General features: G+C 40.2%; 1 protein-coding gene across 1 annotated transcript in view; it reads left to right on the top strand.

The window, feature by feature from the left end:
• The first annotated feature begins 1321 nt into the window (after positions 1-1321).
• Positions 1322-27866, top strand: part of arhgef39 (Rho guanine nucleotide exchange factor (GEF) 39) — a 31700-nt gene continuing 5155 nt past the window's right edge. Inside the window, exons 1-8 of the mRNA XM_061667938.1 lie at positions 1322-1372; positions 2030-2201; positions 4013-4107; positions 8699-8819; positions 9806-9924; positions 18192-18262; positions 22141-22269; positions 25585-25814. Of these exons, the coding sequence (XP_061523922.1) occupies positions 2052-2201; positions 4013-4107; positions 8699-8819; positions 9806-9924; positions 18192-18262; positions 22141-22269; positions 25585-25814 (915 nt within the window). The 5' untranslated portion in view covers positions 1322-1372; positions 2030-2051. The remainder of the gene's footprint in view (positions 1373-2029; positions 2202-4012; positions 4108-8698; positions 8820-9805; positions 9925-18191; positions 18263-22140; positions 22270-25584; positions 25815-27866) is intronic.

Below are 27866 nucleotides of genomic sequence, written 5' to 3' on the forward strand. Positions count from 1 at the left end.
GAAACAAATTATGGCTATACGGATTTTTTTGTGATTTTATGTGCCTTGGTGTTTCTGGCTATAGCTCGGGCCTTCCTTATATCAGACTATATTGTGGTAATATCTCTGTTTGACTGATACTAAATATTAGAATTTGACTTCATATGCACAAAATATGACACAAAGTTCTCCAAGGCCTTGGCTTGTGCCAACACTAGATGTCAGTGTTCTCGCTGCACTGTCAACCTTGCAGCTTAATGTGAAGAACAAGCAGTCTGGGAAAAGCTCCTGAAATGCATCTTTTTTCTTCTTCTTCTTCTTCATTTCACCTCTCCACACTTGAAAGTGCTCCGTCTTCCACGGATTTCACACTTTCGCCTCCCTGCGTCACGACCTGATTACCGAGGGCATCACTTTTATCTCGTAATGATCCGCAAACTGCTGAGCAGTTTTCTTTCTCAAGGAGCCGCACTCGGATTGTCAGTGCTGTGTATTTCTCGTGACTTGCTGCCATATTTTTGCTTTAAAATAAAAAAAACAACTTCTGCACTCATACAAAGGCCATTTTATACCCCCCCCCCCCCCACAAGGATCAATAAATACAAGTCACTCTACATTTATATTTAAAGAGATAAAATAGATAAAGTTAGCCTGTTTTGGGGTGGCGGTACTGTCTCAGGGAAGTGAGCCACTGCTCACCCCGCCCCTATTGCCAAGTACAGCGTTCGTGACTGTGATGCCAGCGGAAGTGCTCGATATTTGCTTCTACGAACCCAGAGTGGGAAGAAAAAAAGCAAACACCCAAGATCATCATCATCATCATCGAAGATCAACAGCCCAATAGAAGCTATTTTATGGGATAATTTTTTTTGTATTTTGTCCCGCATTCGAATGGACATTCACCGGCTGAAAGATATTTTTTTTTAATTTTATGCTTTTCTGATTAGATTTTTTTAAAAGTATTTTTCCTACGATAAAACTTTTTCAATAAAATCAGTTTACCGTAGAAAGCACTGGGTCCTCGATTTACGACGGAGTTCTGTTACTGTTCGTTCGAATGTGTGCTTAAGTTGGAACGCGTCGTAGTTCACCAAACCACTAGTAAAAGTCACTTCGAGGCCAAAAATATGAATGAAAAAGATTTTTTTTTTTTTTAGTATGGCATGTAACGGCGTATGATTACACCAAGGAAATAACTAACCTCGAAATATCTCATAAAACGAGGATCAGCAAAACGAGGAACCATTACAATTTTGAAAGTTGGCAAAAAAAAAAAAAAAAAGCAAACAAACAGTGAGCCAACCAATCAGATTGCGTGACATCATTGAAACCGGAAAACGGAAACCCAACCCGAAAACAGCGCCTGGATTCAAAGTGGAGACGTTAAACCAAGGTAAAATTCCTGTTACTGAACTAATAATGTTTATATATCTATTTTTAACATTTGGGGGGAACGGTTAAGTCGCTCAATCCTAACATATATCCACAGTCTACAAAAAACGCTTTCTATTCTGTACTGTCATGCTTCGTGTGTACTCATAAAACAACATACAAAATGTGTGATGTTGGAGCAATAGGGTGGTAATTATCACAATATACACAAAATCATCATTCAGGAAAATTAACAACAACCTCTACAAAGAAAGTAGTTCTGTTTACGTGATTGGAAATCACGACTATTGGTCAACTGTCGTAAACAGATGATAGAGATAACAGCTGTATTGATAATGCGGGAAAATGAGCTATGAAGAAAATATGTCGATATGCACTATTGATGCATTGTTGTTTCTGACAGCAGAGATCCCGTGATTGTACATTAGCGTGTTTCTGTCCAGATAAGCGTGTCATCAAATCAGCCCATTATTTCCTGGCTATATATATATATATATACATATATATATATATATATATATATATATATATATATGTATGTGTGTAATTGTGTTGTTCATAAAACTTCACACATCATTCGACACTTTAATATGTGCACAAGACCCTGAGTGTAGCAGTCTATAAAGCCGGCGTGGCCTTTCTCCTTGTGCTTGCGCAGAATAATCCTCATAGCCGTGGCCATGAGTTTCTCTCCATGCCCACCTGATGCCCTCACTGGCGACAGCATCCAGCAGCAGAGGGACCGCTGGGCGAGGAAACGGAGCCGAGCGGCCAGAGAGTTGGTGCAGTCGGAGCAGCGCTACTGCCAACAACTGGAGCTTGTCACCACTGTAACTACTTTCACCCAGTGTACCTGCACGTTGACCGAAACGCACACTGTTACACTGAAAAAAATAAAATAAAATACAGTGGTACCTCGACTTGCTAGTGACCCGACTTAGGCACCATCGCTTTGATTGTTTGTTTGTTTGTTTTGAGTTGAGAGCAACAATTTTAGTTACCAAGTGCAAAATGCTTGCACCAAGCTTCACAACAAGCAACAGATGACACACAAAAAAAAGAGGCCAAGCCCACCAAGCGGTTTGTTGTCATTCCCAGTTCATTTTTAAACTCAAAACAAAGACAACAAAGCAAAAATAAACATTGTGTATTTATCCAAACCACAAAGTCCGCTCTCTTATTGCTAACACACAATACAAATCGCCATAGATGGGCCAACGAAACTAGCATCACTGTTGCGGTAGTTATAACCCTTTAACCAATGCATATTTGAACTCAACCGGTGCAGCAACACACGTTGAAAGACAATATAACAATAGGCACAAGCATTTACAGTATCCTTTATCTTCTGCGAAATATGACTAAAATTAGAAGTTTACTGAGTCACTTAATTGTGAAACTTGTCTTGGTGTATATTATGTATGCTCTTATCATAATACCCCCTGGTGGCCAAAGTGCACACATCAGAAGAAGGACAATGGGGTGTTGAAGGATGAAATCATGGTGCACACTGATTAATTCTGTACATTATTTTTAATTGTTATCTCTTTTTTTATAAAGTGCCATTTTTTTTTCTTACTCCAAAACTTGGAATTTCTACCAGGGGTTTTGCGGGCCCAAATTGATGCAGAGGGAGTACCATTCTGACCATTCACATGCATGTGTACCCCATGCCTCCTACAGGCTCTTTTTTTTTTTTTTTTTTAATTTAGATATATTTTATTATTTAACTTTTTTCTGTTTCTTAAATCACATTTTACTAAAATACAAAATATACAGGCACCCTGTTTGATATCAAATTAAATAATTACTAGTAACACAAATCTGTTGTGTGTGCAGTGAAATGCGGCCCTATTAAATGGTAACTGTACACCTTTCAGTAAACAAATTCACAGCCAGATTTAAAAGATTTTAGCTCCCTATTTTTCATTTTATGAAATGTTCTTATGCACTCCTTGTAGTGCAGCGTCTCCTGATCAGACCAACTGACGGCCATTTTGCAGGAGATGTCCAATTTATTCGGTTTGAGTCTGCTGCATTTTTTCATCATATATCTTTCCCCCCAAACAGTACCACCTCTGTGAGAATTAAACTCTAAAGGTTCCCCTCTGTCACAAAAAAGTATGGTAAAACCTTTGTAGTCATTTCCATTCAGTATTACATCGTACATAAAGGTTACTGCAAAGTGAATACTGAATAGCGACACACTGAAGGTAGCAGGCGTTGTACACTTTACTTTCTGCGGGGACAACAGATTTTACCACCCACAGGGTTACCTAATTTCTACTCAACTACTCTCCCTCCGCCCGTACACTCCAATTAGGAGTCATTTTAAGGCTTGTGCTCGTTCAATTTGCTAATCCCATTTCCACCGCAAATGACTTGAGACCAACACAGCTGTCACTTTAGCGGGATGACATTTTTCTATACTTGTTTCTTGCAACAACCTCCATCTATAGCCGTAGATTGTTGGAAAGCCTGATAATAATGGATGGATTAAATAAGAATGAGGTGAATTAATTAAAGCCTCACGTTAAGTCCCACCACTAATACAAACATAAACGAAATCATGAATGACAAGTTTATCCATTCAGTGCTAAGTTGTAATGCCGGGCAATATTGTCTTCCTTGTTTCTTCCAGTACTTTGTGGCGATTTTGAAGGCCAAAGGAACCCTGAGGCAGGACATTAGCGAAAGCATCTTCAGTTCAATTAAAGCCATTCATTCAGTAAACCAGTAAGTATCCCCTTGCATAATTTACGAATATCAGTGCTTTAAGGGCAGTGTGAGACTGTGATGGGGAAAAGCAGCCGGTCCCCTGTGTAGGAATGCACTCATGATAAACTCTAGGTTTATTAAAGCGTCGCCCTTATCTTCACCATTAGTCGGAGTCAATGATACTCTGTAAGGGTATAGATGTTCTATTCGCTCCCCCCTTGGGTACATTAGTGTATGTATGTTATAATTTGAGAAGATAAAGCGCAAAATGGGAATGATCGTCATAATGGAAAGCCTATGAGTTGTAATTGACACGACGTTTCTCATCGACACAACCTCACTTTTGACAAACGATCTACGGTAATTCAAATATTTTACACCTCAATAGAAATGTGGTGTTCATCATCCATCCATCAATCCATCCATTTTCTGAGCAGCTTCTCCTCACTAGGGTCGCGGGCGTGCTGGAGCCAATCCCAGCTGTCATCGGGCAGGAGGCGGGGTACACCCTGAACTGGTTGCCAGCCAATCGCAGGGCACATACAAACTAACAACCATTCGCACGCACAGCCATATGTTTCTTTAATTGATTTAAAAATAAAAGTATTTAGATTATTGTCGACTATCAGGATATCTTTTAAATATTAAGTGTATTTTATTTCTAATTTCTTTTATTGATTATTCATTTTTACATCATGCTCTTCTTCAGACTCCTAACTAGCTGAGATTAAATCAACAGCGCCTCTGCTGGCTGCAGCCGAGTATTGCACTCCACTTCAATTCTTTGAAGGTGCCATTAATCAACAATCAATCCCACAAAATTTTCCACGAATTAATTATATTGCTCATCTGTTTATCTGCCATCTCCAGGTCGAAGGGGGAAAAAAATAGGTTAGCGTAAGGCGTGTGCCACAATGAAGACTGAAGTATGAATTACACACTGACGTATTGGATAAATGGTTCTGCACTTCCCATACGTCTTCATTATGGGCCACCCTTATTGAATTAGTGGTTTAAACGCATTGGCAAATAATAAGTACTCCATTTAAAAACATTTCATTGAGAGACGGAGCGGTAGACAGATTTATCACTGCTAAGTGATAGATTTGATTTTCCCATATTCGCTTCTCCTACTCTGACTTTTGGTTGACAATAACTGTCTGTTAAAGTCCTTTAGATTAATATGTGATGATTTATTTTCAACTTTTCCCTATCTATAATACATGCTCTCAGGTGCATTGTAAACACTGAGTGTGTTTATTTTTGACGGCGCAAAGGGTAAGTAACAAGTGTTCAGATTATGAAAGACTGTTTAACAATGTCTGAACATGCTCATTTTGCCTTTTTTCAACATGTACCGCAGCCTGTTTAGGCGGGGCCATTATTACAGATTGTATTGCACCCATAATGATTTGCTATCTCGTGGTGAGTTGCATTGTGCCTCGATTGTTTTAACACAAGACTTACTAAATTCATATGATTGACACAAATACCCCCATCACGATGTCGACGACTTCACCAAGCAATCAAATGAATTATTTTTTATTGTAGTACATTATTTTTATCATTAAAATAACATGTAAAGAAATTAGACCGTTTTTGCCACATTTCTTTGCTTCAATTCAATGGGTATAGTTCTGCTCCTGGTGAGAAGTACAACCCCAATTCCAATGAAGTAGGGATGTTATGTTAAACATAAATCAAAACAGAAGACAATGGTTTGCAAATCATGTTCAACCTATATTTAGTTGAATACCCTTTATATTAATATTTAATGTTCAAACTGATAAAATTGATTGTTTTTTACAAATAATCATTAACTTAAAATGTTATGTCTGCAACACGTTCCAAAAAAGCTGGGACAGGTGGCAAAAAAGACTGAGAAAGTTGAGGAATGCTCATCAAACACCTCTTTGGAACATCCCACTGGTGAACAGGCTAATTGGGAACAGGTGCGTGAGGTAATATTACATTTATTTGGGTTCACAGTCGTAGCGCCCCTCCGAGGGAAGTCACAACTACGATGTGGCCCGTGACAAAAATGAGTTTGACACCCCTGCTGTGTTGTGTACAATGCAAAAACACAGCACAAAAATATGACTGAACGTAAATAATACAAAAGGGACAGGTGCAGGCGTAATGTACGTGTCCTACAATTATTGCGATTGCTCCTTGCACCAGTTATTCATAACCACTATGGTGCACAATAGAAATAAACTCAGTGACTAGAACTAAGCCACAATCGGCCCAAGTCCGGCACAGTTCGAATGTCCTGGTGTGAGTTCGCCGTAAAGCTTGTTGATAAACATGATTTTGTTCCCCCACGTTACCATGGAGCGTGAGCGTTGTTAAATGTGAATGCAGCCCAAGTGCAAAGTGTATGTATATTCATCTGATGTCCCTGTGTTTGTTTACTTGCCCGCAGAGTGCAGTGGGTAGAGGTAATAAATTCTACCACTTTTTTAAAAGCTACATTAGAAAAGGAGATGTGAATATATTGATATGCTGTGCCTGTGCATTGAGAAGAGGCAGCAAAGGCAGCCATCCAATTATCCCAGGCTTCGAACATGCCAAAACAGGAATAAGACTTGAAAGGCATGTCAGCGGATCAGGTATGAAAAATAGCCACAGTGGATTTAAAAATGGGAGGGGGGAGGGCGGGGGGGGCATGATGATAATAATAGGTAGAGCATGAAAGGTAGCTGAGACAAGACCTGCTCTGTGATCAACAAAATTCCACGCAATTGTTTGTGCTATAAAACCGATTAGCTGTATATTTATTTATTAGGCACGTTATGGTGCCCTACCAATTGATATTCGTGCCTGTTCCCAAATGAAGGCGATTCGGTGGGAATTGTTGGTTGAGGTCATAACCAGCCCAGATGTCGCAACTGCTTGGAATTAATGCAGATTAACGCGACACGTGCCGAATTCTAATCCCGCTTGCTGCTGATGGCCAGACAATTTAATTGCTGGTTTATTAAAAAAAGTACAAAAAAAAGGTAATCTTTAATTTCATATTTATCATAATAGCCTGTGGCAGTAAGAGAGAGGGGGGGGGGGGGGGGGGGGGAAACGGAAACACTATATTTCCCGCCCTTTGCCCTCGTTAGAACTCTCTCGGCTGCTCCTGCATCTCCTGATTATGAACAGAGGCTACCTTGGCGTGCAACTTCATTAAAATCTATTTAAATCAACTTCAACTGAAATGTGCTCCTTGCAGCGTGTGCGAACAGAAGTCTCTGGGAACATCATTAGAGAGTGGGAATGTGTGTGTGTGTGTGTGGTACTTCCTCTAAGTTTGGATAACAAGCTCCTTCACCAGTGTCAACACCCCCAACCAATTGCGTCCGTGTTGCTATAATGTGCCTGACAGGCTGACGACTGTTTTGCTTTTGCCTTGATTCACTTGTTTTGCTCCTGAGTTCAGCAGGCATGTTCTCACTACAAAGTGGCCCTGGGTGCCCTGATGGTAGACCTACCATTTGGGTCCTGGTAAATACACAGAGGCCTACAAACGGCACTACAGAGCCTCGTCTGCTAAATCCTCCCCATTAAATAGGGAAAAATGTTCTCAACCGCCGCACTTTCTCTAAACGTGTGTGCCTTTTGCCGCAAAATGATACTTCAGATGCGATCGCGCCTCATTTGAGATCACACTGATCCAGAACAGCAGTGTTTTCTCAGGCACTAACTCAAAGTCCAATGCGCTGTGACTGGAGGCTAAATGTGTACGCAGGAGGAAGTGCTTGAAAATTAATGTATCAGAGATCTTTGGTGCACAAAATATATGCAGTGTATATTTTGGTTGCGTTGAGTGCGAGGAAGTTGTTACGCCGTCATGATGACTGTCTTATCAGCATCACCTACATATAGGTAACTGATAGGGCTGCAGCTATCGAATGTTTCCAAAATAGTTTTCTACCAATTATCCAATGGACTAAACAAGTATTGGGAAAACAAATGATTTTGCGTTATTAAAGGTTCAGATATTATTGATGTCCACTTGGGGTCGCCATCCTCACATTCGACATTGAATTGTCTGTGACTTTGAGTGTGGATGGCTTTAAAAGGCGCGGCCTGGCCTGGTGAGTGAGATGTGGGCTTGTCGATTGAGCCTCTCACACATACCAACTCGCTACGATGGAAAAACTGCGACCCCTGGTTCCTGAAACAAAGTTTTGAGGCGCGACATTTTATCATTTTATTGAACCACAACATAGTGATTGTCAAGGAAGAACCAGATTTCCCTGGCTGCTGTAGCTACAGTATGTTATAATACAAAGAAAGGAAATGGGTAAAAAGGATGGAGAGAGTATGGATATTTCAGAGACTGTTGGCAATGGTTGCCATTGTTGACTACACTCATTCATTTTGACAGCAGAATCTCTCCACTCTTCACTTTTTTAGTCACAGGTACAGTACCTATGAAATTGTTGCCTTCATAGGCAATTTTTTTCATTGACACACTGCTTTCCTATGTCAGTAAATATTGCTGTTATGTTTTCGTATGTTATGTTACTGTATATTAAAATAAGACAGTCCTTTATGTTGCCATTGTGTTAGTATGAGGTGAGCTCAATCGATGTGACCATTCTGTGTTTCGTAGATCTCTGCTGGTTCACCTGGAAAATGGCTACTTCGGAAGGGGCTTTGACCAGTTTTGCCCTCAACTGGACCACTACAACGTCTTCGTGGACAACATTTACAATGCCAAAAAGGTGCTCTGGGTAAGGCTGCAGCGTTTGCATCGTAATCATCGTCATGTTAAGCTGCCAATCTTGTACAACATACTGTATGCATGTGGGTTGTTGAGAATTTCAGATACTTACTAAGATACTAGATTTTAGAGACTCAAAATTAAATAGTTTTTACTTTTTTTTTTTTTTTTTTTTTTACTTTCAACAGTCATGAAAGGTTGAATTCCCCAGCTTATTTGAATATGTACATTTACCAGACGTTTTCCACCCCTTTGCAACTGTCGTAGACAAACTCCTAAAAAAGCAAGCTGAACATGGACAACAATGCCGCTAAAACTAGGTTACAGCTTTCGCTGCACTCGCCATGGCAGGTTTATTTTCATGACTGACATGAGTGACAAGTTTAGGGCTTTATGTCACCCAAATGTTGACACATACTCATGCTGACATGATGTGCAGATGCATATTTAATGACATCACCAGTGCTCCCGCCACCTCACACCTTCTCCGGGCCCTGCAGCCGTGCCGTAATGAGTAACAAGAGTGGGATTTTCGAGTTTGTTAGTGGGAGTATGACATGACTTTCAGGGGTCATCACTGTTATGTCCGTCATCGGGTATCCAAGCTGAATGCAGATACTACTTTGCGGGAAGAAAAGGGGAAACACATTCACTCAATCTCTCAGCATGATGTGTTTCCTTGGGTATTGTTGTCAATATGAGGTGCATGTAATGGAGACAGAATATAGTGCATATGCTGTTTCTTTCCATGGCCTTGTCAAATTCTAGTTTATCTGACAAATTGATCGTGTCAAGTGTTGTTTGGAGGACCTTTCTCATGAAAAGATAATGTGCTGTTGTGTCCTTAGTTTCGACGAATAAAAAAAATAAACCCATGTTATGGAATTGGGCTGAATGGTAGTATTTAATGCAGAACAGCATTGAAAGCAATGGCACTTCACTGCAGCTGTGTTTAATTGAGATTTTATAATAAATTGTATTCCTTTGTTGATCCAGATCCAGCTGAAGAAAAACAAGACCTTCAGGCGTTTTAAGAAACTTCAGGAAGCCCGGCCTGAGTTCAACAACCACAAGCTGGAGGACCTGCTTCAACTTCCCATTGAACGGATTGATCAGTAATTATTTATTTTTTTCTACCAAAGCTTGACTAAGCTAAAACTTAATTTACACCCAAAACGTTTTTTCGATGAATGAATTACAGAACCTCAGAAGAACGTTAGGCTCGTGCTGGATGTAAATTAATGTCAAGATACCAAAATTGTGACTTGGATACGATACCATGGCAAAAACGTAAAACATCAGTTAAAAACAGTGGAATCATAGACAACAAAACATGGAACTTCAAAATGTTATTATTTTTGGTATTTCAAATGAAAATTGAGCAGTGGACTATATTGACTGAAATTGTTATAAATATATATTATTTTGATGTCGTTTTACTGTAGTGTAGCCTAGATGCTGTTTGGACCCTGAATGAGCACATTCTTAACATTATTCATGTGCATTTTCTAATAATTAGATCAATTTCTGTTATCATATATACTATCTACATACATACATGTGTACTATCGCAAGAATAAACTTGTTTAGATCATCTTATAATAGTTTTTGAAATTCATTTATGGATGAACATAACATAGGATGTTTAATTAATTAATATTAATACCAATTTTCCCCCCGTTTCTGAGAAGCTAAGTAACGCTAAGATAAATACAATCAATGAGAACATTCTGTAGTCTTCCAACAAAAAGTTTTGACCAATAAATGTCTCTTTGAAGAATGGTGTTCTTCAAACCTCCAGCAATATGCAAAATCCACAAAAAAAATGAAATAAAAAAAAAGCAGATGAAGTCAAATATTATACTGACACCAATTGGAATTATACTTGCATAATAAGCATTACCGGTAACTGTAACTATTATTATGAAGCTGAACAATGGGCCCTGCATCCCCTCTATTCCCCCTCCACTTCAATATGCTTAGACTCGCATTAACAATATTATTTTTACATTATGTAAATGGGTGCTTTCTCAAAGGTATTCTTTTCCCAACACACTGAATAAACAGTACATCACTCACAGATTATTTTTACAGCAAACAATGGTGTTAGTTTTCAAACACAAAATGTTTCCACAACATCACAGTCTTCTAAAACCTGTTTCTCACTAACTACTGTAATGTCTTATGATGACATTCCACAACTTCCTTAACGTGTCGCAGATTTCACGCACGGGTTGTTTTTGCTGTTTGATTGCTTTCCTTTCACCAGTCGTTTGCAGCATCCATTGCACAATCTATCGTCTCTGTGACAGATTTAATTATTATTATTTGATGTGGCACCCGCGTATTTGCGCCGTCCGTCCGGAACCTGTCAGAATCTCGTTTGTTAAGTGCCGGTTTGTGTTAGCTGTAATTTCATGCGGTCCTGATCTTGCTTGTTAATTAGTGGAACAAGAAAAGAAATCATCTGAAATGTGCTTTCCAATGCAGCACATTTCGTAACACTGGTTTATCCGGCTGCTTGTTTGTGTCTTAATGAGGTCTCTTCTGTGCTCATCATCATTTCAGATGAACAATGGAGCCCTTGACATGGTGCATCCGTCCAACTTGCTGCCGAGTTGTCTGTGAGACGAGCTAACGTTTGAGAGTTTACTATTTATTTTATCCTTTGCAGCAGGAGTGGGCAAACCTTTGAGCCACGTTGGATATTTAAAAATGGACAGACGGACCAGGTCCTTCGTAAAATAAAAATTGTTAAAATGTGACAGTTATGCCGCATAGTTTAATAGAGTAGAATAGTACATTTTGTTTTAAATGTTATTTATATTGAATGTGTTATTTAGTCATTTAAATTAAACAATTAAAAATGCTAAAAGTACAGTGGTTATTAAAAAGTTTACACACCTCTGTTCAAATGCCAGGCTTTGTGATTTTAATAAATGAAACCAAGATAAATCATTTCAAAACCGTTTCCCACCATTGTTGTGGTCTATAAGATGGACAACTCCATTACAATATTTACATCTTTTCGAGAGGGGAACTAAAAATAAACAACTGAAAAAATGGTGGTTGCTTCAGTGTGCGCACCATCATAACCGGGAAGTGGCTGTGTTCAGAATGCAACAATCAGATCCAAACTCAACAGTTTATCAGGCCACATTGGTGGTGGAAAAAGTATCTTGGTCTCATAACAAAAACCTTTTTTACAATGGAGTGTCGACTTTTTATATCCACAAAAAAATTGCTAAATTAATGCATTATTACAGGGCTCTATATCATGTAAATGCTCAGTGGGCTGGATAAACTACTGTATGAATTCACAGCATTGAAAATGATTGATGCATGCCGATCAAAAGTATGTGGCCAAATTAGTCGCTAAACTGATTCATGCTGATTTCGATACAAAAATGTCAAGGCGCTGCTTTGATGGCATTTAACTCGCTCCCCGTTGTGATAAGCTGAGAGGAACATAAACAGTATATTGTTAGCTTGTAAGTATCCGTTCACAATCGGGAACCATTACATACACATAATAATGTCCTCGTTTGGACAAGTCTGCTTAAACGTTTGACGTACATTGTACATTTACATCTCTGGTGCTAAAGCTGCCTAATAACAAAATATTCGTGCTGTGGCGATATTTTCTATATTACTGTCATCATGAGACGTTGTACAGAGCTTTTACGAGGGCTCTTGTTTAACATGCCAGTTATTTGGACAAGGTGGACAAGAATAGCCTTGGACAATGAGCAGTATGAATAGTGGTGTAGTAATGTCGTCTGTTTTAGTAAATTTCCACTCCAGTTTGTGTGTGTTTTTATGAAATATGCTGCTGTATTTATCGCTTCTGGAAAAGGAAAAATAAAAAGACGGATACCATCGTCTCTATGATATACAGTTATCTGTGACTCTGACACATAATCAGTCTCCAGTGCAACCTTGTGTTGCTCAGGGTTTCCTTGTCCACTTCCCGTCATTAACATCGATTCGTCTGTCGTTCTCTGCAAAACTCTGGAGGCTTGAGGGACGTGTCTAATTCTATGATGATTTTTAAGTGGCATGGAGATAATCATCCCTGGCTGGCGCCTTACCTTACCTCGCTCTGGCTCCGTCGCTGCGAACAGCAAGAAAATTGTTGTCCCGTATCACAGTTTAAGGATGATGGATGGCGAGCGAAGCCCGGTGTGTGGATACTTATGTTGCTGCTAGGGGACGACTAAAATAATTGCCTTTATTAAGTGGTGTTCACAAGAGCCGAGTGGCGTCGCCGTCTGTCTCCTCTTTGCTGAGTTCACCATGATGACAGTGATGGGGTCTCAAGTTGATTGTGGCGCTGAATAACAACCCTCTCTGCCTGTACCGGCCACATTTATGTCAATAATGGAGTCTTAGCTCTTATAGAAACGAGAGCAGGCCTCGGGTTATGTGTACACTAACCCAAGCGCAATTTAACGTAACAAGGCATTGACCCCAGCGGTAGGCTTGCTTCAGAGGAGGAGTATGTTCTATGTAAAAGGCATACAAAACCAGAGGTCTTTGGGTCATTGTCATTCTTGCGAACCATTGTGAAGCGTCTAGTTGCGTGTTGTACTTGGCTGCCATACTTCAATTCATCTTTCATTTGACAAGGTGGGTTTTCAAATTAGCTGCTTTTGTGTGCTCAGGCACTTATTCCGTCATCCCCTACAGCCTGGCACAGTAAGGCTCCTCCAGACAAGGACAAACTTTTGATTACTTTCCTTTGAAATGTTTTCTAAAAGATGTGGTCTGCAGGTACAGCGCTGTTATTTTATTTTAATTCCCTACCCCCCCCCCCCACCCCCCCCACCCCCCCACACACACACTAATTTGTTATATATTGTCTGTCTGACCCTGTAATTCATTGTCGGCATTGAAGCATGGCTGGGAATGAAACCAATTGCTGCCTTTAGGTAATTCCAATTACAACCAACGTGTAAAATCTGCCATGAAAAGTTGAAGATAATTGAATAGCCACCCAATGCGGCTTGGCACAATAAGATAATTAAATGTATGTTGATGTCAGCGGACACACAAGCAATGGGTGGGGAGTCTCGGGTAATACATTTCATTATCTGGTCGCCCCTTTGGCCTGCCGCACACCAAGCGACACGGTTGAAACTGACTGCCGGCCATCACCGTTTCCAAGCCGTACCATACTGTAATCATAATTAGGGGTGTTCCGATCCGACATTTGATATCGGAACAGTCCATTTGTTGTGCACCAATGCAAACATCCATGCATATACAGTATTTAGAGCGCTACAACGTTCACAAGTTGTATAGCTTGGCAGAGGTATGCGTTCTTCGGCTGCTCTTGTTTATACATTGGAACATCTCGGAAGCTAATTATAAAGATATCTATGTTTTTAAATTGATGTGTACATACAGTACATGATAATCCACATTATGATGCAGTCAGTGGCTAGTGCTGTCCCGGTGGCAGGTGCATCAAACCACCAGCTCATATTTTGTATGGAAAATATCTTAGCAGTTGGGAGTATGTTATTGTCTCATTATCTTTCTTTGCTGTGGTGCTAATGAGGGGGACAGGGCAGTTTAAAAAGTGTGTGTCATTTACATTATTTGAAATCGGCTGTAATAAAGCTCATTAGAGTCTTTCCTTTGTTACACTGGTTCTGTAATTAGAATTTCATCTCAACTCCTTTTGAAAAAAAAAAACAACAAAAAAACGAAGGCACCCATTGCTAATAATGTCTGTAATGCATTTGTTGCTACAAGGAGAGAAGGAACTGGAATTATTTCTTCTTTTTAAGTGTCCCTTAATTGACGTAGCCCTAATTGGAGCTTGTTAGGCATTCATTTCATTTCTAATTAGTAATTGAGTACACGCCAAATGCACTCCTTCTCTTCTACAGCAAACCTTCCCACCCCTCCACCCACAGACTTACCAGCGTGATACCCTGCTGCTAAAACCCTACAAAATGGTTGCACGTTTACTGCACTGGTAGTAGTGTTGAAGGGCAACCTTACAACTAGAGGTGCAACAATTAATCCATTAATCGACAACTAATCGGTAATCAAATTAATCAACAACTGTTTCGTTCATCGAGTAATTATTTTGAGTGCTTGTTTAACTTAAAATTGTCCAAAACAGGAAATGGTCTCGTCACTGATGGTGTAGTGGTACACTCGCCTGACTTTGGTGCGGGCAGCGTGGGTTCAGCTCCCACTCAGTGACGGTGTGAATGTGGGTGCGAATAGTTGTCCATGTCTATGTGTGCCCTGCGACTGACTGGCGACCAGTTCAGGGTGTCGTCCGCCTTTCGCCCAAAGTTTGCTGGGATAGGCTACAGCGCCCCGCGACCCTAACCAGGATAAGCGGTGTTGAAAATGGATGGATGGAGGAAATGGTCTCCGCTTTCTGTGGTCCTCCATGAAAGTAGACTGATTATCTTTGTGTTTAATCGAAATAAGACATTTTTAAACATCTGCTTTTACTTTGTAAGACAATGATTAACATGTTAGCCCATTTTCTGACATGACTTGGCTATGTTGTAACTGAATTTTAATCAGTTAATGGGTGCATTTTCTGCCCTGTCAATTTGAAATAATGCCCTGTTATTGAATAAAGCGATGGAAATGAAAACATTTTTTAAAGCCGATTAATCTAAAAAATAATCGACAGATTAATCAAGTATTAAAATAATAACGACTTGCAGTCCTACTTACAGCCACTTATCATTGCTGTTCCTAGTGTACCACACCTCTTATTTACAGATGGTTAGGTATATTTGTGTTAAGAATAACAATAATAAATACAAATAAATAATATTTACAGTATATACAGTGGTAACTCGACTTCAAGTTTTTCGCGGTATGACTGATTGCCACTCCCAGTTGAAGTTTACTGTTGTCAATGTTTTTAAACCAACCACATACGTTTGCCTTATACGACACGCCGCTGGTTTAATGCGAACACAGGATGCAAAACACCATAGAAGGGCTAACGAAACGAACACCGATGTTACAGTTTTTTTTTTGTTTGTTTTTTATCCTTTAAGCAACAGATATTTAAACTCTGCAAAAACTACCTATATTATTGCTGCATACTGAGTCACCTCGTTGTAAATCTCTTCTTTGTGTATTACGTTTGATTTATACTGCCCCCTGGTGTCAAAGTGCTCACACCAGAAGGAGCAGCAAAATAAATTAATCATGATGCACAAACGGTTTAATTCTTTACATTTTATTTCATTCCATTATTACCATATCTTTTTATTAAATACAATACTGTAGAGTGCTATTTTTATTATTAAAAACACATTTCAATTTGTTGGTGTTTTATTGGGGGATGAAACGGATTAAGGGCATTTCCATTCATTTCAATGGTTTACATACACAAAAATGCATTGGGAACACTGCATTCTCGCCCAAATCAAAACGTGAACAAACAAAAAAATCATAATTATCTGATATGTTATTCCTTTACAGAAAGTGAAGAAGTGTAATATTCACTTTTCCTTTGTGGATTGTAGTCCATTCATCCTGGACCAGAATAGCATTTCACAGTTCGACTCCACGTAACACAGATGTAAAGCACTTCTCAAAAACAGCGGTGATACAACAAATAATTAGTTCAGTGACTCACAGAAAAGCAAACTCTTCAAACATTTTTCGGTTCATCCAGTAAATGTTTGCATTTGTGCAGAAACATTCAGGCACTGCTCTTTTGACCGGCCTAGCATTCCTTATTTTCACAATTTGTAAAGGAGTGACAACGTTTTTCCTTCATGTTTTTATTTTGAATAGAATGTGAAGTGTTTGCAATGCAGAGAGAAAAAGTGGTGCTACTTGGTAACTATTTACTTTAAATATTGCCACGCTTCTACAAGGCCATACTGTTCAGTTCACTATGTATTTAACACATAATTTGTGAGTGAAGTCAACACTTTTTACCCCCAACCCCTTCTCCACAAAACTGTGCTTGTTTTTTTCAAATTCTGTAGCACACAAGGGGGTCTAGATTAAGAAATACAAAACAGCTTTTTATTTCTACAGCATCCAGATTTTTGAAAGCAATTTATCCCACACGATGAGGAAAAGAAATCGATAACAACAACAAACAACAGGTTTAACATTTACGATTGTCGGCCTGGACCGTTTTCAAAGCAGATCATGGAGGGGGAAAAAAAAAATCACGAAACAAAACCGCACCACAGGATAATTGGTCAGGATAATCTTTTCACGATATCTGATAATCGAAGAAAGAGCGAGCCCTATGCTCGGTTATCGGTATGTATCTTATAAAAGTGCTGAAAAACATCACATTGCATGATACATTTACATCGATAGAAGCAATAAAACTTTTACTCGCCCTTGCCGTATACCAACAATCAGGTAGTCTTTTTTTCCTGCCTAATGACCTCACTCAGTGGCACCGCTATGTCTCTGCAACCAACTCAGTCCGAACAAAGAGGGCTATAGATGCCGGCATGGCAAAAAAATCAATAAGTGCATTCCAAGGTTAAGTCGTTTCAGTAAAAAAAAAAAAAAAAAAACATGAAGAGATATCATAACACGCTTACGTCAACTCAATATACACGTTTCATATAAAATGTGATCATAAAATAACAATAATTAGTTATATAGATAGATTATGCATGTGAATGTGCGTGTGTTTTTGAGAAAAATGTAAAACATTACCGCACAAACATAATACATAAAGAATAAGTCATGCTAATTAAATACAGGCGCATCACAATAAGTTAGAATATTGTGGAAAAGTAAAGTAAATGAAACTCATTTATAGCGCTGGGTAATTAATTTTTCAATTCAATTGTATCGATTAAAGCAAGTTTATTTGTCAGGTTGATTTTTTTAAAATAAATATATTTTTTTTAAAATTATTTTTGTAATCAGTAGTTCAAAATGCATCTCCGCTGATGTGCACTGCTTCCACTCACAACATGGCTGTGAACAGAGTGGTGCTAGTTTACAAAAGCACAGTGAGTGTTAACTCCGAATTAACAACATTTTCACTGTTCAGTATTTGGTGACTTTTCTGACGCCTCGAGCGACTATTTTCCAAAAATGCGACTCACAACTTAAACAAAAAAACAAGAGCAGAATCATTTTCACATTTTTTTTTTTTTTTTACCAAATGGAAGGCAATCACGGAGTCATTCATGCTAAACATTTCCAAAGACATGCCGCCCATTTATACATTACGAAGGCACTGCTTTATTGATATGGTGGAAACTTTTGACCCGAGTTATGTGCTTCCAAGCTGCAAATGTTTTGCTGAAAATAAAATATCCTTTTATCATATATACCATATAAGGGCTGTGTTTACATACATGTTTTGACCAAAGGGGCATTTTATTATTTTGTTATTTCTTAGGTATAAACGTCTACTGCAGGAGATGACTGCACATACAAGTCCAGATAACCCAGAGTTCCAGCAGCTTTCACGTAAGTCTGCCTCAGTAATGTATTTTTTTCCCCCTGTTGCTGCGTGGCAAGGTCAGTCATTTTTATTGTTCAGTGATGAATACTGCACTTTCCATCCGCTCTCAAGTGGGTGATGCCAAGGTTTGCATTGACACGTTTCTGTGTAATTTCAGGATTTAGTAGCTACAACAAGTGATGGGTGTTGGATGATGCACTTTAAACCACAGGTCACAAATTGGGATGGACGGAATGAGTCAACCAGCCAGCCTTTTTTTCGGGGGGGGGGCGGGAGGGGGGGTGATGTTACCTATAACACATATGTATAGGTAATACTTTGAACTCATGCCTCCTAAATTAGAATTTTTTTTAGAAAATTGGGTTGAATTCCAAATTACCGGTGTTCGACCTCGACTTCAGAGGTTGCACGGCAGGTACATTTGTTCCGCGGTCGTCAAACAAAGAAAACCCACTGAAAACTTTGACTGTACCAGTCAGTCACCAGACAGTCATTCTAAAAGAAAGCCCTCATTATCTTCATTTGGCGAACAAAGACTGCGTTAGCATTCCCTTTTATTCCCTATTTGCTGTTATTGTCGCAGCAGCGCTTCAGCCAGTGGAGAAATGAAAGTGAGGCAAAGCTCAATGTGAGTGCAAGTTCTGGTTTGATGTGGATTTTGACATAATTAATTGGGAGTGGATCAGAGGCTATTAAGCAGGCGTAATATTAATAAATAAAGTCCTCCAACATCAACACAAATCTCGATAATGACTCTTTTCAGTCGTCAAATAAACAGCGAAGTCGACTGAAGTGCGAATATACACAAGGAATTATTTATGTGTATCAATTAAAATCTCATTGCTGATGTGCTGCCTTTGCTTACAAATTAAAACAGCCCATGCCTCTAAGATGAAGGTACATATCTGAAAGTGCTCCACCATCGCCTCTTCCTCTTCTCATTAGAGATCTGTTTTTAAACTCTGCTGCTTTTTATGGGGGTTGGGTGTATTTGTGTGTGGGGTGGGGGGAAGAACTTCCCATCGTCAGCCCGATTGTATTGCAATGGGAATTATTTTAAAATGATATTTCTGACAAATCACATTGTATCTGATTAAGGAAACGAGCACATGCGGTACATTCGAAGAACTTTGTTGTTGTTGTTGTTTTCTCTTGTGTTGCTCCGTGTCGCTCTCCCCTGAAGGTCCTCTTTTCTGCGTTGCTTTGCATTCTCGCTCGATTTTATTGTTTTAATTGCAGCACTTTGGGAGTTTACAGTATGACACACTGAAGAACAACTCAAGGGCGGTAACAAGGTGCGATCCGAGATATAAAGCTGAGACTTTGTCGTAAAAGTTCTCCCAGCGTTTGTTCAATGGTCAAACACTGTCTAAATTGTAAATAAGTGGAATAAAGCACTCCAAGAATTGTAAGATTTCTTCAGCGTGTCTAATGGGCTCGATGTATTATTAATGCCTAGGCCAGATCTCATGTCAAGAATACGGTAATTAGAAGTTGTTGTTTTTCTGAGGCAGCCGACCTAAAAATATTCCCAGCAAGCATAACAAAGGGGAAAAGTCTACACGGATGCCTTGTTTGGTTTACATTGTAATTGTTGTGAAGTTAAGCGAGCCAATTAGGCAGTGATTATTTTAGTAGAGGCACGTCACCGGGAGGCTCGTGTTCATCCAGACTTTCATTCCTCAGAACAAAAGTTGAAATGTTGCGCTTGAAATTAGGATTCAGCCGCGCGTCGTTACATCGAATGTGTTAATGATGTTGCTCTAAATGTTTACAGCTATTATCGGAGTTCCGTTGTATAAATTTCATGGCTTTGTCCTTTTTGATGAATTATTCTGGTGCAAATATTTGTTGCAGTAACTTGCAATACTATGAAAGAACAATGTCATTAAAGTTAGTAAGAGAAGATTTAATAGATTGGGGATTGGATGGAAGCTCAAATGCCCCTAAAGCGTGATACCTGCCATAGGTGAAAAGTAATGACTAAACTCAACTAAAACTAACTGACTTGGCATTAAAGATTGGTCATAAAATGTATATTCCTATTACAACATGATGACAACAAATGATATATGTTCTTGATTGTACTTGGGAAAATGAAAGTAAATCTTCATACACGTCAAACATTTTGCGTCTTAGCTTGCTCCTGAATAGTCAAGTGACAGGCTATCTGGGAAATAACACACTAGGTAAGAAATAAGAAAATAGGAAATCCCCTTTAGTGTTATCTGTTTAAAGTGTGTTTTCGTCATGACGACAATGACAAAAATTTGTAATGCCTAGTTACTTTTGACCCACACTGTAGAGACGATATCAAAAATCGATTTGTTTGTGCGAGTTTAGCCACACTCTTTAAACTTAATAAGAGGCAAAGCGTGCTTGCTTCAAGCTGTTTATTTTAGACTTTACACCGATTTTTATCGGCTGATCGGTATCGGCCGATATTTAGCATTTTATGCTGATCGGCTTTAATGTCATAATTTGCCGATCAATGACATCATTGATCGGCTCCGCAAAAGACATTAAATCCGCGTTGCCGCGTGCACAGTATATTTGAATCCAACAGCTAGTTTATTTTTAGCCTTGTCGCGTGTCTTTTGACGTCGTATTGTAAATATCTAACGGCCAATGAAGCAAACCACTGCTTCCCAATGAACTCATTCACCATTACACTATATCAGACTACTGCAATAAAATCTTGCATTCCGATGCCACCGTATCCGATCATTGGGCTTTATCTTGTCAACTCAAATGCGTTCGGATACACTTGTTACCGTGGCGACGACAACAAGTGTGGAGCGAGCCGGCTTGACGATATAAGGACAAAATGGGGAAAAACGTGTGTTGGTGGTCACCGGTATTCAGGACAGGAGAGGACGTTCTGATTAGAATACACGATCTGACTGGAGCAGTGATTTCCAACCTTATGGAGGCCAGGAACATATTTTACAATTGAAAAATCTCACGGCACACCTACAAACAAAAATGTCCCAAAAGGTGGATACATGAATTACTGTATTTACTTCCTGCCATCTAATAGAAGACCATTCATTTGTTCTGTCTGTCACTGTGCGTCACTGGCATAAATAGAGGAACAAAGATACATTATTGATTGTAAATATAATTTTTGGAGGAATTAAGGACACAAGTATATACAGTAAATGAACAGGTCATTTAAATAGACATTCCTCCATCTCGTGATCGGTTATTGTTTGTTTAAACTCACTGATCGGTGATCGGCCCCTAAAATCCTGCTCGCGTAAAGCCTAGTTTATTTGTCCCAGGTTAGTTTATTCTAATTCTGCAACATAAAACAAAAGAGAATAAAACATTGTTTATCTAACACCAAAATGCTCAACCAAACCACGTGATCGTCGAACGATTCCGCTCAGTTCATATCATGCGAATGACCATCGGCAGGGTAATGGAAATTAGCATTGATGTTACGAGAATTGTAAACCTTCAAACAACTGCTACTTTAACTCCCACGCACCAGCAACACATACAAACAGAGCATACAACCATTCTCACAAGCATACAGTATATTGTCTCTGCTCTGTGGAAAAAGTTTTGCTTTGCAAAGTGTCTCCTAATATTTTTGAATGAGCCTTTCTCCTCGTGATCCCTTTTTGTGATTGGGAGGTCTGAAATTTGGTTGAAGAGGCCTTAAAAATGGTCTTAAAAAGTCTTCTTTAAACAGACAGAGACAATGTGCTATACAGTTTTGCCTTGACTACTGGTACAAATGGAGAACGGATGATTCTGCTGCTTTTTTCCCCGCCTGCATGGACTTTGTAGTTAAGGTATAAGTAAAGTCATCCACACACGTACTGTTGAAGCATTATGTGTTTTTTTGATGTTTTTTTTTTTTTTTTTGCCCCAGGGGCGGTGGCTGCGGTGGAAGAGCTGCACCAGCGTATCCAGAACAATACCCGGCGCCACGAGAACCACCTGCAGCTGTGTCGGGTGCAAAAACTGCTGAAGGGGCGAAAGACGAAGGTGTTGGCTGCAGGTTAGGGAGCCTCTAATCACTTATTCTTTTCATCTCGTTCAAGCGGTATCTGAAACCACCCCTCTCCGCATCTATTACCGTTTCCTGCGGGACTTAAGCGGGGGTGCAAGTGTAGATATAGAAATTTGGTTACTGAAGATAAATTATATACAGTATGTAAGTCTTTTTATTGCTCATAATCAGGTCAACTTTCTCGGTCCGGCGTAGTTAGAATGATTTTCCTTTTCCCCTTAACTTCGTTTTTTCTTAATTATTTCCCCTCTTCCGTTGTTTTGCCTCTCTACTTGTGGAGCGGTGGCCCTTTTCTTCCCGCCTCCTGTTGTTGGTCCCCGGGGGCTCAGGCCTCCTTGTTGCTCCGCTCGCCCTGCCAATCTCCCCCAGGACCAATTAGAGCCCAGTCTCATCTTGCGGACTCGCTGATAAAAAGGCAGCCAGAGTGTGTGCGTTTTCTCTATATGGGTAATGCATGTATGCGCCAAGCCACACGTGTATGTGGCTGTGTTTGTTTTCTTGGATATTGCTGTTTTATTCTTCTTTTTTTTGTGTGCTGGCGCAAGTGTCGAACAGCAGCGGCATTTCTCTAATGCCGATGTGGGAAGTTTCAAAAGCTCGTTTCATTCACCAAGTTCTCAGGCCCTTCGCAACTCTGCCGCCTTCCCAGCCAATAAACCCCCGGTCCCACCAGGCCGACTTCAGAGCAGCCGCGGCCTCACACCGACCCATTTTGCTTCTCATCGCACCAGCATCGCCATCTTATGTAGGGTGGAAAAAGCAAACCTCTGCCTTTTACAGATGAGACGCATCAGGCCCCTCAAACATATTAAGTAGCTCTGTAGGAGATGCGGTATGTGTGGGGGGGGGGGGGGGGGTCTACTGTGAGACACAAAGCCTGAATCAATGAGACATCGATACAGCAGACAGACGGCCCGTTTCCCTCGGAGAATACCGATTTATGTCTGCCTGCCGGTCCCTTCAAACAAAAAAACAAAGATATCTCACATTTTGTCATTATATCTCAGGTGTCTCTTGAGAAAATTATTTGTGAGGCATAATAACATCACAGCCATTTCTATAAAGGCACCATTTTAAGATCGACATCAAAGTAGGAGTACTAGGGTTGCGGAATTCTGTGAACTATTTATTTGCCTTTGTTCATTCTACCATATATACCTTCTATATTAATCCCACCTTTTGGGGTCAATGACCCCAGACCAAACTGTTTCATGTTTCCGTTCTGTCCCAATGTGAGAACATGATAATGATAATGGTGGGGTTTAATTAACTTCAGATAATTATATATGGTATGTTCGTGTAGTGGGGTTTAGCTGGAGCTTTCGATGGGGGCTTCTTTTGTCGTCATGGGTCGGTGTCTTGGCACGTTGCCGGTGGCTGGAATATATCCCACCGGGTCGTCGTGGGGGCTTTCCATGGCGCAACGAGCAGCGATAGCCACCAGCTAGCTCGCAAGCTAACTGGGGTTCCTCTTGGCCGGTGGACAGGCAACGGGCTCCTCTGCGGCATCACGAGTAGCAGACAGAGTTCCCTTGCAGTCTGGATTCTCGAGCAGGACAGGAACGGCTGTAAAACAAAAAGTCTAAAAATCGTGCATATACCCAACGTGAATTTATGATTTAAAGATGTGTGAATATTGTCATCTTAAAATTTGGCTTGAAATCATATTCCCATCACTGCACTTTATTTTTGTCATTGGATGGAAAATATAGGTTCATAGTGGACATTTCTCCAATGTGCAGGAGAAAGCCAGTAGCGAACCTAACTTTTTTTGGAACTCGATAAATCTAGTTACTGAAATGTATGCCCAGTTAAGGCCAAATCTGACCTGTCCTCATTCTGTCACATCTCTACAGTACAGAGGAACAGGACCCTTTGTAGATGAACCTTTTATTTCCTGCCCCACCTTTCCTCAGCCCCCCACCACGGCCTTGCCCAAAAGACTTTGTAGTGGAGCCGATGTGCTCTTTGACAAGGAACACTGAAAAGCCTTTACATGGAGAGGAGTGCTCGGCACCTCCCGCTCTTTGAACCCACTGCTGCCTCAAAGCCCCGCGGACGGTCAGATGCTGGCAGGGAGTCTGAGAAGTACCTGGTCCACAAAGAGACTCCTCTTCTTGCAGTGTTGCCAACTTCTCAGAACCTTGTCAACATTTTCTGTCAAGGTACAGCTGATAGAGTAAAAAAAAATGAAAAAAAAAGCAGTTTGTTCTGGTGTTGATTTGAATACATGAAATTTAACTTGACATCTTTGAAGTGCATCCGTTTCAGTACACTGGACACCAGCAGCTTTCTGATGCTTGAGCAAACATGCAACACATTACTGCTCAAGCATGTATTAGAAGCGATGGCGTGTTCCGCTATTCCATTATGACGCCTCCACTTGATTTATTACGAAAACCAACGGCGGTCTTCGCGCCGGTTCTTCAGAAGAAACGGCGCCTGCCGACATCACAGTCTTTTTTTTTAAGATGTCAATCTGGAACTTCGGAAGTATAGACCTAGGATGGTTAGTCTTCTTTAATTAGATTGAAACGTGGCTCGTATCTCGATAATCCATCAAACAAAACCTAATTATTTGCCCTTTACAAAGTGATAGATTTCTTTTTTATTGTAACATTAAATTGAACAGTTTGCAAACCACTGCTTCTCAATGGAGAAACTCCTATCTCCAGACTGTTTTTCCATGTGACACCTATGGCATTTTAAAAGCAATTTGACCCTTGCACTTCATCTCAACAGGCTTGTCTGTAGCAGCAAATGTCCTCGGTGAGCCCGAAAGGCACGGCTCGGGCCACCTAGGCTAGGTGCAATCACAGACGGCTAACTGGGGTAATTAGAAAAAATACCCCGGACCCATGTTTGAATGTTCATCTTTATCTATCCAAATGTCAGCCTCTTGCTTATTAGCCGTGGTCATGCCACTGCCAATCAAAGAGATGAGCAGCAGCTACACACCTATAGGCTTGTACCTCCCACTGTGTCTGTCTTTAGATTTCATGTCATCTTCTCGGTTTTTATGTCAGCTTGACCTGCAGGAGTCTAATTAATTTTGTTGTCCAACCGCTGTCGTTTTATGCAAAAGAGATGGCACTAATCACCACTTCTCTACATCAATCAGCGCATTGCCTAAATCCGCAATAGACCGAGAATAACTGAAAAATATTTCTCCACTTTTATTTAGCGGGCGTTTACTGTATAATGAAATATGTGTTTGCCATTGTTATTAGGCAGTGTATTTGTGGCACAACAGCAGTATCTTTAAGGGGCCATATGTGGTGCATTTGCATGTGTCCCCTGCAGGGAGGTGGTACATCCGTGAAGGCTGGCTGAAGGTGGTTCCTTCCAAAGGAGCTGACGTGAAACCCAAGATGTTCTTCCTGTTTTCGGACATGCTTCTGCAGGCCAAGCGATGCAGCGCCCTGCATCCCACAGACAGTGACAAGTTTGCCGGCCAGCGGGCCTACCCCTTGCGGGAGTGTTCCGTGGAAAAGGTGTTCGGCAACACCAAGGGCAAAGGTGGCCTGCTCAGTGTGAGTTTTTGCCTTGTAATTTAATCGATCCATTTTCTGTAGCACTTGTCCTCGTTAGGGTCGCTGGTGTGCTTGCAGCCCAACCCAGCTTTGGGCAAGAAGCGGGGTACACCCTGGACTGAACAATCATTGACACTTACATTCACACCGATGGGCAATTTAATCTTCAATTAAGCCAACATGCATGTTTTTGTAAATATGGGAGGAAGTCTGGGTGCCCAGATTCGAACCCACAACCTCTCGACTGCGCCAAGCTAATCAGTACTCCACAGTTCTGCCTTAACTTCAGCATATATTGGACTGTGTTTTTGTAATTATTGAATTATAAACAAAATGGCGCCATTGACAAGGAAGAAACTGATAGCGTTGGCCACTGAAGCTATATTATAACAATACAAAGAGAGGAAATGGGCGCAAAATAATGGAGAGTGTAGATATTTGAAAACGCTCCCCATTCACTGACTGCACTCGTGAAGTTCGGTGATACTCTACACGCTTTGCTTTTGTAGCCATAGGTATGTATCAAATTCAAAATATATTCAAGTAATATTGTAAAACACATACACAAAATACATATGGGGGCCAAGATCTCGCTTCATGTCCAGAAACGTAATTTTTGTTGTTGCGAAAGCTCATGTGAAACGACATGGCTTATTTCGTCGGCAGTAACATCTGCAACGTTGCGATGCCGTTTACCTCCAATTGTGGCTGACGGTCTGCCAATCATGACAACAGTTCAGTCGCGTTCGACCGCGTCACACGGTGTGCGGCGGGCCTTAATGTCTTTGTAAGTGAGCAAACGTAAACTGTATGTATCAGTTGACTAATTAATGCAATAGTAAGCATGTTGCAGCAGGTGTACAGACATCTGCTGATTGACTCAAGTAGCACATGAGTGAGCACTACGCGCCGGCGTTATTCCACTTTTAACGCATGTTGCATGTTTGATTCTTCGCTGAAGTCCTTGACAGTTGCAGTGGTTTGATGTAACGTGAAGTTCGGGAGACTTTTCGAGTGTCAATTACTTCCCCCTCCTTTAGTCCCCCTTCAAACCCCCCAAAAGTTTGACGTTTAATATTTCTCTTCCTTTGGTCTGCTCTGTCTCCCAGGTCTCAGTGCAACTGCCGGCTGACAAATTACGTCTAAATGATGTAGTCGCTGTCATGAAACATTCAACGGAATGAGTCGCGCGTCATTGAGCGAGCAACCAAAGCGTTTATGCGGCAAGTGTTTACTGCCAATGTTGCGCGGTATCAATATTCATTTCGGCTGATATGCCGTCTCGGAGAGCACTTTATGTTCTGCTGCTAATGTGTGTTGCTTTCATACATAAGCAGCTATGCTGTGCTTTGATTGTGCTGCTTGCGGTATTCAATTCCTTTTCATGTCGATGCACACTGGACTTGAGCGTGCAGTAGGCCAAAAACCATTGGTTGAGTTCCCAATCGTAACGTTGTCACCAGATAAACAGTTAGCTGAGCTGCTTCTATTTCTTCTTCTTCTTCGACTACTCGTTCTTCTTTGTATTTTTCGGCAGTCATTCAAAAATAACATCATTTTTTAATTTTGACATTATATAATTAGTTCTTAGGAACGCAAAGTCACACATCGTTAGCCTAGTAGCATAATTGCCAAAATATCATTTTTTTTAACATTTGCGGAAAAAAAGGAAATACTAAATATACTATACTATACTAATACTAAATTAATCTTTGCGGCTTGCCATGACCTGATTGACTGACAATCGACACGGACATAAAGAGAAAACACAATTTTTAGCAAGCACTTTTGTAATTATCCTGAGGCTAGCGACATTTTAGAGAAAAGCCAAATATTTCCGAGATTAAAGTTGTAGATTTAAGAAAATAGTAGTCTTTTTGAGAAAAAAAGGTTGAATATATATTTTTGATTAATGTTGTATATTTTGGAGGGGGAAAAAAACTATACTTTCCAGGAAAAAAGTTGCATATTTTTCAGACTAAAGTTGTTTATTTTGAAATAATTGTTTTTATTTTGAAATAATTGTATATTTTGTAAAAAGAAATAAATTGT

The sequence above is a fragment of the Phycodurus eques genome, chromosome 22 (assembly GCF_024500275.1).
Source record: "Phycodurus eques isolate BA_2022a chromosome 22, UOR_Pequ_1.1, whole genome shotgun sequence".
Lineage (NCBI taxonomy): Eukaryota > Metazoa > Chordata > Actinopteri > Syngnathiformes > Syngnathidae > Phycodurus > Phycodurus eques.